This window comes from Notolepis coatsorum (assembly GCF_963971535.1).
Source record: "Notolepis coatsorum genome assembly, contig: SCAFFOLD_101, whole genome shotgun sequence".
Lineage (NCBI taxonomy): Eukaryota > Metazoa > Chordata > Actinopteri > Aulopiformes > Paralepididae > Notolepis > Notolepis coatsorum.
Window position 1 is genome coordinate 775,154 of NW_028174323.1, and position 17,670 is coordinate 792,823.

Consider the following 17,670-nt stretch of genomic DNA (forward strand, 5'->3'; position numbering starts at 1 on the left):
AAAATAGTTCACTATAATATTTCAAAGCAAAAAAAAAAAAAAAAAATTTAATTTTTTTTTTTTTTTTTTTTTTTTTAATACTGCCCCCTGTGCCTATGCAAATGCCCCCGCGTGCCTATGCAGGCACGCGTGCCTAGGGTTGCCTACCCCTGCCCTATACCCTCTGGCCAGGTGTACATCATGCTAACCCTATACCCTATACCCTCTGGCCAGGTGTACATCATGCTGGCCAAGCCGGAGAGGAACGTGCGCAGTGCCTTCACCACGTCCACCGTGGTGCGCATGCATGTGGGAGACGCCAAGAAGAAAGCTGCCAAACCCCCCAGCGGCATGGCGCTCTTCTTTAGACGCCGCGGCTACGGACAGGACACTGGCAGGTACAGAGGAGGAGGCACTGGTGGGGGGTGTGTGTGTGTGTGTGTGTGTGTGTGTGTGTGTGTGTGTGTGTGTGTGTGTGTGTGTGTGTGTGTGTGTGTGTGTGTGTGTGTGTGTGTGTGTGTGTGTGTGTGTGTGTGTGTGTGTGTGTGTGTGTGTGTGTGTGTGTGTGTGTGTGTGTGTGTGTGTGTGTGTGTGTGTGTGTGTGTGTGTGTGTGTGTGTGTGTGTGTGTGTGTGGGGGGGGGGGTATGGGTGTGGGAGTGTGGAGGATTTCTGAGAATTTGGCAGTACATCCAACCGGCCTCACAACCGCAGACCACGTGTAACCAGGCCAGCTGAGCCCAAACGTCCGTTACGTTGGCATTCGAATTCTAAATCAACATTCAAATTTTACATTTTTTATAATAATAATTAAAAAAAGATATTATACTTTTTTTTATTCATTCTGGTTTTTCTTCACAGTTGCAGATAAAGATTAGGCTACACTAATATTATAGTATTAAAAGAAACTGATGAGTTATATTCATTAAAGAAAGTTGATTGATTGATTTAGTTGGGCTGGGGCTTCTCCCTGGGCTGGGTCTGGGGCTGGAAAGTTGATATAATAAAAATAAAAAAATACTAATTTAATCAGATTAATCACTTTATTCAAATTCAGGATTTAGTTTGAGGATATTTATTTAAAAAGAAAATTGAATATTTTTTATATTAAAAACGAAGGTTCGAATGTTCGTTTGAAAAACCCTGACGAAGTTCGAATCCCAAAAAACAGGCTTCGGGGAAACAGCCTTAGCCAAGCCCAGGAGCTCCACGTCAGCATCATCTCCACCAGGCCAGCCCAGGAGCTCCACGTCATCATCTCCACCAGGCCAGCCCAGGAGCTCCACGTCATCATCTCCACCAGGCCAGCCCAGGAGCTCCACAGCATCATCTCCACCAGGCCAGCCCAGGAGCTCCACCTCATCATCATCTCGACCAGGCCAGCCCAGGAGCTCCACGTCATCATCTCCACCAGGCCAGCCCAGGAGCTCCACAGCATCATCTCCACCAGGCCAGCCCAGGAGCTCCACAGCATCATCTCCACCAGGCCAGCCCAGGAGCTCCACCTCATCATCATCTCGACCAGGCCAGCCCAGGAGCTCCACGTCATCATCTCCACCAGGCCAGCCCAGGAGCTCCACATCATCATCATCTCGACCAGGCCAGCCCAGGAGCTCCACGTCATCATCTCCACCAGGCCAGCCCAGGAGCTCCACATCATCATCATCTCGACCAGGCCAGCCCAGGAGCTCCACGTCATCATCATCTCCACCAGGCCAGCCCAGGAGCTCCACGTCATCATCTCCACCAGGCCAGCCCAGCACCTCCACGTCATCATCTCCACCAGGCCAGCCCAGGAGCTCCACGTCATCATCTCCACCAGGCCAGCCCAGGAGCTCCACAGCATCATCTCCACCAGGCCAGCCCAGGAGCTCCACAGCATCATCTCCACCAGGCCAGCCCAGGAGCTCCACAGCATCATCTCCACCAGGCCAGCCCAGGAGCTCCACAGCATCATCTCCACCAGGCCAGCCCAGCACCTCCACATCCGGCATCTTCACCTGCAAGATCTGAGACCAGCCACTAGGGCTGACCTTCGAAGATTTTAATTCGAAGCTTCGAGATTAAAAAAAACAATACTTTTTTTTCTTTTTTTATATTATGTTGTGGGACTTGTACAGCACTTTGGTCAACTTTGTTGTTTTTAAATGTGCTCTATAAATAAAGTGGATTGGATTGGATTAATTAATTAATTTAATTAAATAATGAGTCGGGAGCTGCGCTGCCTGGGCGGCTGCTCTCCGTTACACAGCCAACAACACTACATTACATAATTATGTTGCAACCTTCGTTCATTGCATTGGAGGCGCAAGATTTTGCAGGTGGGAGGGGGGATACAATATATATATATATATACTTTTATAATTATTTAAAATACATTTTTTTATATATATATATATATATTCTAATTGTATTTTCCCATTCGAATCCCGTGCCCATCGAACGAAGGTTCGAAGGTTCGAAGTATTTAAGACAGCCCTACCAGCCACGCGGACAGCTGATGCAACAATTGGTTTTGCATATAGCCAAAGAATTTCTGCACAAACTGTCAGAAACCGTCTCAGGGAAGCTGCTCACGCTCGTCGTCCTCACCGGGGTCTTGACCTGACTGCAGTTCGTCGTCGTAACCGACTTCGATGGCGTCTGGCACTTTGGAGAAGTGTTCTCTTTTCACGGATGAATCCCGGTTTTCACTGTACCGGGCAGATGGCAGACTTGTTTTCTGACCCCCCCCCCCCCCTCCCCTGCATATCTGTGAAATCCATAGTTCAGTGCCTAATACATGTCTATTTTCAAGATAAAACTTCACATTTTAGAGTGGCCTTTTATTGTGACCAGCTTAACCGTTTCTGCGCCAAAAACGAGTTAAATCGTTATAGCCCGCCAATCGGATTATGCCAACAACGAGTATACTCGTTATCATGATCGTTATTTATTTTATTCGCTATTTCCATTCATAATTCATCCTGCAGTGCTGTGGTGTCAGGATCCTAGGCCCGGTCCTGGCTGGACTGGGCAGGATGGTAACATTGGGCAGTACCCTACACCTAACTTTGGGCAATGCCCTCTATCTGACATTGGCCCTCGGCCTGACATTGGCGCCCTACCACCCTCTAGTGGTGACAAACAATCGGTGCGCTCCAGTACTCTGGACATCCTGACTACTGTGTTAACTATAATTAATAGTTTGATTAATGTGGTGTCATGGTGTGTACTGTCATTGTCTTTCCCTTCCCTGGTGTGATGTCATGCACTGTTTTGGGTTGTTAGGAGTTGCTTTTGTGTTTAGTTGTGTTTAGTTGTTCTTTGCTTATTGTCTAGGTGTTGTTGTGATTCTGTGTTGGCCAGGTGTTCTTAATTGTTAATTAGTCGGGGTATTTAGGTGTCTGTCTGTCTCCCCTTCGTTGTGGCGACATTCCTCCAGTTACCCCCTGTTCCTCCACGTCGTGTCGCACCGTTCTCCCTCTAGTAAGTCTTAGTGTTTGTTGTTTTGTATTGTGAAGTTTGTTATTTAGTTTCTGTATTTTCCCTGTATTGCACTGGATTCTACAGTAAACACCTTTCTCCAAGCTTCACTCCTCGCCTCTGCCTCCTCCATTCTTTCCCTTTCTGTATTATTGCATTCTACCTAACCCCATCGTGACACTGTGGGAATGTTTGGCACTCTGTCTGAGATTGCAACGGCCCGAGACCGCCGTCTGGTGGTATGCGGCCGATGTTGCACTTACTTTCTGGAGGCAGCTTGACTCTGTGCGTCAGTGAATGTCTTCCGGGCGGAGTTTTCTTGTAACGTGGATCAAGATACACACTCGATTGCATTGAATCGCCTTCGGGGACGCCAGAATCATTATGCTTTTGGAGCTTATGGCGTCGGCCAAATGGGCATACGATCTAGCAGATGGCAATCAAATAATTGGAATGTTCTTTTTGCAGTCTCATCGGCCAGAGGTAAGAGCAATCTAACGTTAATTTCAGCTTGATTGTCCATTGCCATCATTGCCATCGCTCTGATCAACGTATGCTGTTGTACTAACGAATGCCGTTATTGACAATCAATTAATCATAAACGACCCCCCCCCCTTTCCTGCATGCATGATGGAACATAATATATACCGATCATATGCATTTGCATTTTTAATTGTAGCGTGTATAGGGACGAAATGCCAATGGATTAAGTATAATATGCGTCACGGCCTATTACTAGCGTTCCAGGAATTATCCTAGACCACTCTAAAACTATACTTATATTCACCAGGGTATAAAACAACAATGTATGGATGGAAAAAATATTACTTTTCCACATCTTGAACGATAGATACCCGATGTCAAATGGGCCATAGTATTGCATTTATAGCTATAATATTTAAATAGTTATAGCCCTGCAAACAAGGTGAGCGACTCCCACCGTTTACAGTGATGGCGTCAGCTGCTAAGGATGCGTATATTGCGTGGCAGTTATTGTGTTAAAACCCTTCAAGGTCTAAAGTAACTAGCTCCACCTTCTCAGAATTGTCCCTTTTTTTTGTTACATAATGTAAAATTACAGATTCATACCTTCAAAATAAGCCATCAATTGTCAAATTTGAGACGATAGTTTTCAATCAATGTCCTATCAAACATTCTGGTAAAATCCTAACTACTTTTCAGGATAGGACTTGAACTTGATCCAAGTTCATTCAGCTATCTGATGAGAGAACTACACTCCCAGAATTCAATGTGATCATTGTCACTAGAACCATTTCACACCTGGAGCAAAGGCCCAGTCATTCCTTTGTTATTCCAGTGAATGGACCCAGCAGGAGGCCTAGCCTAGCGACAAGCGGCCACTACATAGTTGGGTATTGAAAAAATGGTCATATCCAAAAGTAGTAGATAGATATAGGTCATACATGTAGGTATGCACTTGTCCTAATATACTAACCTACACTGTAGCACTCAACACTTTGATGAACATTGTTACTCAGCTGATAGAGGTGTGCCCTTCCTCAATAAAGCCAGAGAGAGAGAGAGAGAGAGAGAGAGAGAGAGAGAGAGAGAGAGAGAGAGAGAGAGAGAGAAAGAGAGAAAGAAAGACCTGTACCTGACTGTTCTTCATAATTTTCTGATTGCACTCGCATTGTTTATGTCCTTTGTATGAGGCTTCCTTGTACTTCTGTTTATGTGGACATAAATACACATTTCAAATGTGTGTGTATCTGCGTGGGTGGGTGAGTGGGTGCCTGCGTGGCATCAGTTTGTCTTTCATATGCAGTTCAGAGAAAGTGAGAGAGGGAGAGAGAGAGGGAGAAAAAGGGAGATAAGGAGAGAGAGAGGATATATAGGGAGAGAAAGAAAGAGAGATAGAGGGAGAGAGGGGGAGAGAGAGGGATATAGAGGAAGAGAAAGAAAGAGGGAGATACAGAGGAGAGATGGAGGGAGAGAGAGGGAGATAGGGAGATATAGATAGACATGAAACCTAGGTATGTAATTTCATCTTTCCTTGTGACAATATTGTCACCCACTGTACACGACTGTACAAGAAATTCCTTCTGTAATGTACTGATTTCTTTTGATTTCTCTGTTTGAGAGAGAGAGAGAGAGAGAGTGTGTGTGTGTGTGTGTGTGTGTGTGTGTGTGTGTGTGTGCAGGGGAGTAGCTGGGGGGGGGGGGGTTAGGATGATTCCAAGGGCCCAGCAAATACCCCACATTTTTTTATAGATTGGGGGCCCCACATTTTTTAATAGATTGGGGGCCCACAAATTGATTCTTTCATGGGGCCCAGAATCTCCAGCTACGCCCCTGTGAGCGCACCTTTCTACTCTATAGAGAGCTGTCATCACCGTGATGCGCGCTTGAATGAACTGCGAGATAACTCATAACTCGTACACACACACACTCTGTCTCTGCCATACAGTAGTTATGTTGTTTTAGCGCGACGTGGGTATATACACGGGCGAGGATGAAAAGCATGTTAGACTACTTTACTACGTTTAGCAAGTAAGGATACATATAGATTACACTATATGCACTCGAAATTGTCTTTGTTCTATTTTTACAGATTTCTGAAAAACGGGACTTCCTGAGCATTTGTGAGAGATTTCAATCCTTTTGTTCTCCGCCCACGGGTGCAATAAGCCCCGTTGACTCCTAAGGGATAAGCAGGGACGTGCACAGGACTTTAGAAAGGCAGGTGCCCAATAGGAGAAAAGGGCATCAATTATTAAATGCAATGCGAGCGCGCATAGCGCGCAAGCCCGATTTTTGGGGTTAATACAAGTCTATGGTACATTCAGTTTCACCAATAGATGTCACCAAAACTACATAGTGTCCCTTTAATAACACAATATGCGCTCCAGACCAACAGCTGCGGGCGGCATGCCGAAATTAACACGCTGTGTTGAGAGAGCAAGAGAGAGAGCGAGAGAGAGAGAGAGAGAGAGAGAGAGAGAGAGAGAGAGAGAGAGAGAGAGAGAGAGAGAGAGAGAGAGGGAGAGAGGGAGAGAGGGAGAGAGGGAGAGAGAGAGAGAGAGTATGCTGCGTGACAGGGAGGGGCTGGGGAGGGGTGATCTGGCGACGTGTTTCACGAGAGCCGCGCATCTTGCAAGTGAGGCGGTGAGATGAGAATGTGATAAAGCATGAAGTAAAGAGATAATGCAATGCCACCGCCCACCGCGGTATGAATAATAAGAAATGTAGTATATGGGGGAAGTGCAGTGTTGCCACTTCTAGCCTGCCTGCCACCTGATTGCATGAGAGAAAAGCATGGACAATCACAACTTCACAAGGCAATGCATGCCCGAAATATACAGTGCACTGCAAACCCGACATTTTATTTTGTTGGGCAAATACCTTACCTGATGAAGTGTACTCTTGCTTTGTTTTAGTTGAAATAGTAACTGTAAAAAAAGAGGTCTCGACTCGAGTGTGAGCTCAACAACAGCTGGATATCAATTTCGTGTTCAGTGCACTGCTGGCCCGGCGCGCGGTTTACATCATCTCATCATCACCCACCCACGTGCTATGCGTAAATAATAGGTCCTTCCAGGAGGAGGGGTGGCATTTCTGTCTCTTTCTTTACCTAATATTTAGATTCTATCGTGACATCTTTCATTTGGAAGGGCAGGGCAGTATATCTATATGTGCAACAGTAAAAAATAAAAATAAAAAAAAATAAATAAAAAGGGTGGCATAAAAAGGGCACTTTCTAATGAAAAATGAAAAAGGCAGGTGCCCGGGCACCCCTTCACCCCTATGTGTGCACGTGCCTGGTGTTAAGGCACACCTGTGCATCACACTGTCAAATCAGCATCTTGGTATGCCCCACCTGGCAGGTGAATGGATTATCTCGGCAAAGGAGAAGTTCTCACAGATTTAAACAAGTTTGTGGACAACATTTTAGAGAAATAGGCCTTTTGTATAGTTTTTTTTTTGTATTTAATTTTTTAATAATTTTTTAAACAAACACATAAACAAACATGACAACACACGATTAGATATACAAGCATTGTAAAACAGTGTACATCAGTTAACTCATCGTTTGGATAAATGTCTTATACAAGATATACCCCTAATACCTGCTATCTATTACCCTACACACGTATGCTCTAGCTCGCACCCCCCGCCCTGGACCCCCCCTTGGATAATCCATCCATTATCCCTCGCTCCTAACCAGACACTACCATTAAATGCTAGCTTTTATTCTCTCCACCACTTCTAACCACATTGTCAATTTGGATTCATTGAGACCCAAAGTTCTTGCTGTAGATATTTCTAGATAAATCACATCGAGATATGTAAGAATCCAGACCTTTCGGCAAATCTTTTCCGGTTGAAACCATTGTGATGCTATCAGTTTAAAATAGGCCTTTTGTGTACGTAGAAAAAGTCTTAGATCTGATTTCAACTCGTGACAGAAACAAAAGTGTTGCGTTTATATTTTTTGTCCGGTGTAATCAGTTACCACCCTTGCGTGTAACAAAGGAACCTTTCTGGATCTCTTCTAGAAGCTTCCTACGTGGGTTGCATTATTAGATCATACATACCCTAGTTGTTCCCTCTATCTCTAGACCCGCTAATTGGACCTTTTTGTTTATCTCTCCCCACGTTTTCCTACAGTAGTTCCAACGGGAAGTCGGTGTCGACGTGGTCCCAGCAGAACGAGCGTAACCACAGACCCAACCTGTGGAAGAGGATCTCCGTGCACATCAAGAAGGAGGAGGCGGAGGCCAACCAGACGGCCATCATCAAACCCTTCTCCGAGGGAGTCGACACGCCTCCCGACTCCGGGGTCAAGGTGGAGGAGGAGGAGGAGGAGGAGGCCCGGGTAGCCCAGCCCTACCCTGCTGTAGCCCAGCCCTACCCTGCTGTAGCCCAGCCCTACCCTGGTGGCCCCTACAGGCATCCCTCCCAGTCCGCTCTGGCCACAGTCAGTCAGCACGGGGGGAAGGCGAGAGGTTTCCAGGGGAGAGAGGATGGGGGGGGTGGCGAGGAGGTGTGGGCACTGCCTGCCTACGTACCCGAGCAGCCTCAGCGTGCAGTCAGCGTATGGGCCACCGGGGGGGACGCCGGTCGAGGGCTGAGCGTCAGCGCGGGTGGGGTCGGCGGCGGCGGCGCGGGTGAAATCGGCGTCAGGGGAGCGACCGGCAGCTATCCTCGCGGCCCCGCCGCCATCGTGGACCAGATCGGCTGCGTTGCGGTCAACCGGTTCACCGCCAACATCGGCGGCAACACCGTGATGATGCTGCCGGGCTCGCTGCCGGGGGGAGTCGCCACCGCCGTCGGGCCCGACCGCGGCCACGCCTTTGCTGCTCCCTGCCCGCCTCCCCCCTGCCCGCCTCCTCCCTGCCCGCCTCCTCCCTATTTGCCTCGCAGGGGCCGGCAGGTCCCTCCTCCCGCCATCGCCGCCGTCGCCGCCTGCCAGAAACAACCGGCGGCGGGAGGGGTTTACCAGCACGTCGTCGGGACCCGGGGCAGCAGCGGCACCTGCGGGCCTGCGGGTCTGGAGGAGCTGGTCGCTCTGGCCCCTCCCTCCCCGTTCAGGGACTCTTCTTCTCTGGGGTCAGACGGGGACTCGGCCCCCTCCCTGTCGCCGGGCTCCGAGGCGGCGCAGGGTGAGCCCTACTACGAGGCGAAGTACGACCAGCTGCTGCTGAGACACTACAGCCAGAGCTCCTCCTCTCTCTAAACAGCCCCGTTCTCAACCTTCTCTGACTGCCCTTTTTTATTTTATTTTTTTTAATTATCTTTTTCCCCCTTCTTTTTCCATTTTTCTCCCCTCCCAATGTTAGTTGTTGTGCCAATTCCCAATCCCCTTCCGTCGTTGCGCACTCTACCCCCTACTGTCGGTCCGGGAGGGCGGAGACTATCACACATGCTTCCTCCGACACATGTGTAGCCACCCAGCCCACCGCATCTTTTTTCACCTGGCAGCGCGGACTCTCACTGGGGGGGAGTGTAACGTGTGGAAGGTCACACTACTGTACCTCCCTCCAGATCCTTCCCTCGCTGTGCAGGCGCCCCGACCGAACTGTAGGAGTCGCTGTTTTACAACGACCAGGACCCACCCTCGCCGGGTTTCCCACCCGCTGACACTGCCAATTGTGTCAGTATGGACGGTCGACCAACCCGGAGGTACCGCAGCTGGATTCGATCCCACTGGCTCTGTGGTGGTAGACAGATGCTTAGTCCGCTGCGCTACCCGCCCGCGACTGCCCTTCTTTTACATGTGCCCTCCTCCCCTCCGTTCTCAACCTTCTCTGACTGCTGTTCGTTTATATGTCCCCTCCTCCGAGTCCCCTTCTCAACCTTCTCTGACTGAGAAAATGGAACAACTATTCAATGCCTTTGTTCACGTGGATAGTCGGAATGTCCGTCTCATCATTTTCATTTTTTTTTAATTAGATTGTCTCACTTGAATTGGATAATTGAATACGCCCCCAAATATGGTTCCGTTATAGGAGGACAGGGGGTGGTGGAGGAAGTGTAACGGGTGTAAAACTCACTCCCCAGAGGCATACAAACTGAGCGCTTAGAAGGGAATTCCTTTCTTGGCGCAGCGGTTTGTTATGTCGCCCGCAGTGCGGACGCCTGGGGTTCGACTCCCACTCAAGGCATGGTCGAATTCGTGGCAGGGGCGAGTTGCCTCTGTTACACTGGTGCCGTGACCCGGATGCCTTGGGTGGTGTGAGTTTAGGGGGGGTGAATGTAACGGGTGTAAAACTCACTCCCCAGAGGCATACAAACTGAGCGCTTAGAAGGGAATTCCTTTCTTGGCGCAGCGGTTTGTTATGTCGCCCGCAGTGCGGACGCCTGGGGTTCGACTCCCACTCAAGGCATGGTCGAATTCGTGGCAGGGGCGAGTTGCCTCTGTTACAGAAGCAAAAAGAAAAAGAAGTGTGCATACGATGAACGCGTAAAAAGAGTATTAAACCTGCAAAAACGAACGCATTTTTTTAAGTCTTTTAAAGAATCCTTAAAGATGTACTGGTACAGGTTGGAAACATTTCAAACCATTTGGGGGAAATAAACATTTAAGAGGTGAAGAAACGTCTCAGTGAGGAAAAAAGTCAGAATTTCACTCCATGGGCAAAGAAAATGAAACGATGAATACTGAACCTCCTGTTCAGCTTTTCCTTTGCCCAGTTAAATAGCTCTTAAATTAAAGCTCTTTTATTTTAGTGTGCTTTAAAAAAAAAAACAATCACCTTGATGTTTGTATCGCTTCTTAAGACTTGTCTTAACCATGTCGGTAAACCTTTAATAGTGTGAGATTAACTTTGATGCACACTGTTGTACGTTTGTATGGCATCCGTGGCTTTTACAATATATATATATATATATATATATATATATATATATATATATATATATATATATATATATATATATATATATTGCACAAAACTGGAAGCACGTTTTGTTCATTTCTATATGGGGTCGTGGAGAAAGACCCCCATTTCTCGGCAGGACAAAACCACAATGAACACAGCTTATCAAATCAAATCAAATTTATTTGTAAAGCCTGGAATCACAAGGTAAATGGTAAATGGCTGCTTTTTTATATAGCAGCTTTTATCCAAAGCGCTTTACAATTTGTTCCTCACATTCTACCCGTTCACTCACACATTCACACACCGACGGCGGAGGCGACCATGCGAGGTGCCACAACCTGCTCATCGGGAGCAGTTAGGGGTTAAGTGTCTTGCTCAGGGACACATCGACACGCATCCCGGGAGGAGCGGGAATCGAACCGGGAACCTCCGGATTGCCAGACGACTGCTCTACCTCCCTGTTGCCCCAGTATGTCCCATTGGTAATGTCCCATTGGGCTGGACATGTCTTCTTTATACAAGTCAAGAAGAAGCATCACAATAAATCAAATCAGCTTCTCCTTGGAGCCCGGGGCCTCTTTATGGGGCAGGACAACATGACACTTGCTGGTTTTCTCTTGCTGTGAGGAGCTTCGCTGGTTTTCATGGACCACTTACTGTACATTTCCCCGCTTTGCTTCTCTAGATGTGACTTAGCTGAATGTAAGATGGTCTAATTACTTGTGAAATATTATGGACCAAAATGACCTTCCATCTCAGGATGTGTTTCGACCAAAATGCTCTCTCTCTCCGACTTAAACGCTTCTTGCTATTCGGTGTTTGCTCAATATGCTTACAGTTTGCATGATGTGAAGACGTTTTTTTTGTTACCAGGGCTGAATTGTATTTGTAGTCAATTATCTTTTATATATATACGTCATGCAATTTATTCATAATATTATTTCATTTATTTTGTCAAATATAGCCTAGAGATGATTGAGATTGAGACGTTATTTAGATGAATTATTTTACTGCTAGGGTAAACTCCGACAGTCAGACAAAGGAGATGAATTAAGTCAAAATAATTTATTATTGATGATGATGTATTAGGACAAAAAACAGTTTCTGACCAAATCAGAGAGCTTGCCGCTCGTGGCGGGCATCTGTCAACATCCTCTAACTAACCCTTTTTTTTATCCACTTTTTCTCCTTATTTTCTATTTTTCTCCCATCCCAATTTCGTGTTTCCAATTCTCCCCTCCCCTGTCTTGAACGTCGCTCGCATATGCCCCCCACCGGTCGGTTGTAGGGAGGATAGAAGCCTTGCATCACGTGTTCCCTCCGGGCACACGAGGAGGCAGCCTGTCGCATCTTTTCAACCTGCCAGCTCATTGGCGAGGTGTAACGTGTGGGAGGCTCACACTACCCCCCGCCATTTCCTGTCTCTGCTGTGCAGGCGTCCCCCCAACCGACCTGTAGGAGTCGCTGTGTCCACAACGTCCAATCCCCACCCATCGACTTCCCACCCGCTGACTCTGCCAAATGAGCCAGTAGTACGACGGCCGGCCCAAGCCGCAGCACAGGCAATGCTGAGACTGGGATTCGATACCGGAGTCTCTTGCATTGGTGACGAGCGCAATCTCCGCTGCGCCACCCAGCCGCCATCCTCTAACACTAACTTGAACTAACTTGTGTTTATAAATATCCTATAATAGTACAAATAGAAGACGTACGTAAAAAAAACTGAAAAAACACTCCAGGTTCTGGAGAGAAGGACAGGCGTGGAAAATAGTCCTCACACTGAATAAGGTGCTCCCATGTGGGTTTGACTTAATGGAGCGATGTTTCACAGTAAGCCCACAGGCCTTGCCTCCCACTTGGGAGACTCTGGTGGGCAGGCCAGGCTCGATCTATTTTTATAACTATACTATATAGCCATATGAGATTTCCAGTATTAATAATAAGCATGACTTTTATATCGTTTGATAAAAATTTAATATTTGTTATAATTTTACACTCAACAATTGTGTTATTGCCTCCTTCACCATTGTCGCTTTTATCAACCTTTTATTTCCAGGTTCACTAGACTTTTAACAGTACTAGACAGGTAATTATTACACCTAGATATCTCATCACCTTTTTTTTGGCTGACTTTGCTATATACCTGTTGCTGGCAGCATTTCGACATCACCCCCAAATAACTGCCCAAAGTATCACCATGTGTACCCACTAGTCTGGTTTTTGCCTTTCATTCATTAGTAGTATCATATGCTTACAATGGCAGGAATATGCGTCTCTAGCCTAATCTGATGGGTAACGTTTGTATTGTATTTGAATGGCGATATGAAGATGAGGAGGTAATTTCCCTGTTTGCATGCAGGTCTGTCAGTTTCCTACGTGCATTAGCCAACTGCACTTGTGCCAATAGCTCATAATAGGCCTATAATGGGCAAACTTTGTGTCTTTATTCTTCAGCCTTTCAGACGTACGAGACATAGAATGTAGATCTATGGAATGTAGATCTACGCTATGTCATGCAGTATGTTAGAATGTGTAGATCTATGGAATGTAGATCTACGCTACGTCATACAGTATGTTAGAATGTAGATCTATAGAATGTAGATCTATAGAATGCAGATCTATGCTACATCATGCAGTATGTTAGAATGTAGATCTATAGAATGTAGATCTCATACAGTATGTTAGAATGTAGATCTATAGAATGTAGATCTATGCTACATCATACAGTTGTGTTAGAATGTAGATCTATAGAATGCAGATCTATGCTACATCATACAGTATGTTAGAATGTAGATCTATAGAATGTAGATCTATGCTACGTCATACAGTATGTTTGATGTCAAATGCTGTTTTTTCTAAAGCTATGTTATGTTTACAGTATAGTCATATTTTTACTTACCGCTGAGAGTCGGATCTTGTGCGGTGTTATTATTATTATTATTATTGCAGTTCTTAATTAAAAGTTGATGTTATATAATGGACCCTTTTCTAAACATGGAGGTAAATGTGTCTAATCACTGTGCAACAGTTAATAATAAATCTCACTGGAAACAGGGTTTCTAGGGCATTCTTTATTAAGCAGTATAGGTGTTATGTGGTTTTCTGTGTCATCGCTTGTGGATCAAAATTGTGCAGTGCGATAAATATGCAATGTGCATTGTCGTAATAATATATATTATAATATACATCCCTGCATATACAGTACATATTATGTACTGTATATGCAGGGAGAGAAGCACACTGGTGGCAGATAAACTGTCTATCAAGTTCAAAACATAATGTAGTAAATGTACTGATAGAAATGCTGATAAATATGAGCAAATTATCGTTTGGTTCAAAGATGTTCAGAGAACAGTTCACTGACTCTAAACTCCATGGTCTCTCTCTGTCTTCTAGGACACACTCTCTGACCTGTCACTTCTTCATATTCACAAGACACAAGTGTAATTATCTCCATAATTAAACGAGATATTAAAGAACTACTGTATATGTAAGCTAATTATGGTCTCCAATTATAGGAATAATTTGATTATCTAATTTAAATGGACACTTCGCCAAAAAAAAACAATGCTGATTTATTTTTGCATGCACAGAATCTCACACACATCCAAAAACGGTAAACACTTTTGCATACATTAATTTAGTTTGACGTTATTGAAAATCAATGAGTTTTAATATGGCCACCAGTGATGTCTTCAGGTCATTGAATCATTGTGTTAATTATACAGCACCATGAAATGGTGTAGGTGGTAAAATAGCATTGATTGAAAATTGTATTAACAGATTGCAGAATGGGTACAATACAGTACGGCTCAATACACACAATTGTTAAGGGGATGCAGACCAGAGAAAGACTTTCGTCTTGTACTATCTGTATGTCATGTATGTCATGTTATGATGAATTGAAAATGGGGGATCTAAACAAGAAGAAGTACAGATAGACAGTACTGCTACATCTATACATTTACGACATACCAGATTTACAAATACACAGTACTGTTTGTGATACTACACAGTAAATTTCGCAGAGTAAATTTTACTCAAACTGAGTACATTTTACTCAAACTGAGTCCCAGTGTACTCAGTTTGAGTAAAATTTACTCTGCGAAATTTACTGTGTAATAGGGTCTAAAAAAGAGAGTATATACATTTGACGAAGAAACTGTACATTGGAGCAGGTTGGGTTACCTTTGATTGATTGATTGAAAAGTTTATTAACAGATTGCAGAATGGGTACAGTACAGTACGGCTCAATACATACAATTGTTAAGAGGATGCAGACCTGAGAAAGACTTTCGTCTTGTTTCCATCAGGGTCCCCCATTTTCAATTCATCCTATGACACACATGACATACAGATAGACAGTACTGCTACATCTATACATTTATGACATACCAGATTTTCAAATACAGTACTGTTTGTGATACTAAAAAAAATCCAGAAAAGAGTGTATATACATTTGACATAGAAACTGTGCATTGGGGGAGGTTGGGGAGGTGGGGTGGGGCTGTACATTGGAGGTGGGGGGGGGGGGGGGGGGTTGGGTAGGGGGGGGGGGCTGTACATTGGAGGTGGGGGGGGGGGGGGTTGGGTAGGGGGGGGGACACTGTACATTGGAATACTGACATACATTTGACATAGAAACTGTACATTGGAGGAGGTTGGGTAGGTGGGGTGGGGTTGGGTGGGGCTGTACATTGGAATACTGACAAAGCCATGCTTGGTCTTTATTGTACAACTGGGTTAGGACATTTGTAGGGGCCAGTTTTGAATTGCAGTCTCCCGTAGGTGTTCTTTGAGAGTGTTTTTGAAGGTGGGTAGTGATTCACATTCCTTTACAGCTTTGGGTAATCATTTCCTTATCATTTCATCGAGCTGTAATTAACACAACACAATCAGCATTGTTTTTTTGGCAAGTACCCCTTTAAGTAAACGTGTAGCCCACCACTACAAAAGCAGCAGGCAGGGTCACAAGTTCCCGAGGCGGCGGCGCGAGCCCAGAAGCTCCCACTCCCGCGAGGCAAGTAGGGTTTTGATTGATTGATTGAAAACTTTATTAACAGATTGCAGAATGGGTACAATACAGTACAGCTCAATACACACAATTGTTAAGGGGATGCAGACCAGAGAAAGACTTTCGTCTTGTTTACATCAGGGTCCCCCATTTTCAATTCATCAGGACATATATGACATACATGACATACAGATAGTCAGTACTGCTACATCTATACATTTATGACATACCAGATTTGCAAATACAGTACTGTTTGTGATACAGAAGGAGTCAAGAAAAGGGAGTATATACATTTGACGTAGAAACTGTACATTGGAGGAGGTTGGGTGGGGGGGGTTGGGTACACTGGGATATTGACAACCATACTGGGTAATTTACATTGGAGGTGGGGGGGGGGGGGCACACTGTATAAACAAGCAAAACTGTACATTGAGGGGGGGGGGGGGGGGACTCTGTACAAACAAACAAAATTGTACATTGGACTATTGACAAAACCATACTAGGTAAATGACTGTACATTGGAGGGGGTTGGGTTAGGATATTTATAGGGGCCAGTGTTGAATTGCAGTCTCCCGTAGGTGTCTCTTGAGAGAGGTTTTGAAAGTGGGTAGTGATCCACATTCCTTTACAGCTTTGGGTAGGGCGTTCCACATTGATGTGGCATAATTGCGAAACGTGTTTAGTCCCTTATTTGAGCCGAATCTGGGTTTAACATGATTTGTGGAGCTCCCTCTGGTGTTGTGATCGTGGTATTCACTGACCTTTGGGAAGTATTTTGCCATGTACATGGGTACCTTGGTCGTGTAGTGTATCTTGTAGACCAGGCCCATTGCAAGTTGCTGTACTCTGTCATCTACTCTAAGCCATCCTAGGTTGTCAAAGTGGGCAGGGGTGAGGTGGGTTCTAGGAGTAAGGTCAAGCAGTAGTCTGACCAGTTTGTTTTGAGATGTTTGTAATTTTGTTTTTAGCGCCTTTGAGGTGCTTTGGTACCATGAGGTGCAAGCATAGTCGTAGTACCCCTGAATGAGTGCTCCTGCCAGAGTCTTCAGGGTATTCTTGTTTACCAGAGAGGAGATCCGGTACAAGAATCGAGTTCGTTGGTTGACTTTTTTTATTACATTGGATGCCATTTTGTCACAGGAGAGATTAGCCTCTAGGATGGAACCCAGGTAGGTAATTTCATCTTTCCTTGTGACAATATTGTCACCCACTGTAACTGAGAAGCCGTCGGTCTTGCTGAGTTTGTTATTTGAACCGAAGAGAATGGACTCTGTTTTGCCCATGTGTAATGATAGTTTGTTATCAGCGAGCCATATGCAGATTCTGCCTAGTTCCGAGCTGAGGGTTTTTTCAACCTGTAACTTGTTCTTGTCAGAGACCAGCAGGGCTGAGTCGTCCGCAAACAGGAACAAGTTGCAGTCACAAGCTGATGACATGTCATTTGCATAAATTAGGAACAGTAGCGGTCCTAGTATGCTTCCTTGTGGAACACCACAGCTCACTGTGAGAGGGGGGGATAGGGTACCGTTTACCTCCACCATCTGTTCCCTCCCCTCAAGGTAGGATTGCATCCAGCTCACTGATAGACTATCAAAACCAATTGCTTTTAGCTTGTCAATCAGAATGGAGTGATTGACCGTGTCAAAGGCCTTTTGTAGGTCCAGCATGACCATGCCGCAGTATTTGCCTGCGTCCACCTCTTGTTTGATGTGGTCATTCAAATAGAGAAGGCATGTGTCAGTGGAGTGGGATGTTCTGAAGCCAGATTGGAATTCGTAGATTAGATTTTTTTCCGCTAGGTACTTTTCGACCTGTTCGTAGACAATTTTTTCCATGACTTTCGAGATGGAGGTGAGAATAGAAACAGGGCG

At 45.4% G+C, this 17,670-nt stretch overlaps 1 protein-coding gene across 1 annotated transcript in view; it reads left to right on the top strand.

The window, feature by feature from the left end:
• LOC311247583 (metabotropic glutamate receptor 5-like) overlaps positions 1–9,140 on the top strand; it is a gene marked incomplete at both ends in the record, with an annotated part of 119,020 nt that extends 109,880 nt beyond the window's left edge. The window contains 2 exon segments of the mRNA XM_084338614.1: positions 214–377; positions 8,075–9,140. Coding sequence (XP_084194740.1) covers positions 214–377; positions 8,075–9,140 — 1,230 coding nt within the window.
• Positions 9,141–17,670: the final 8,530 nt, after the last annotated feature.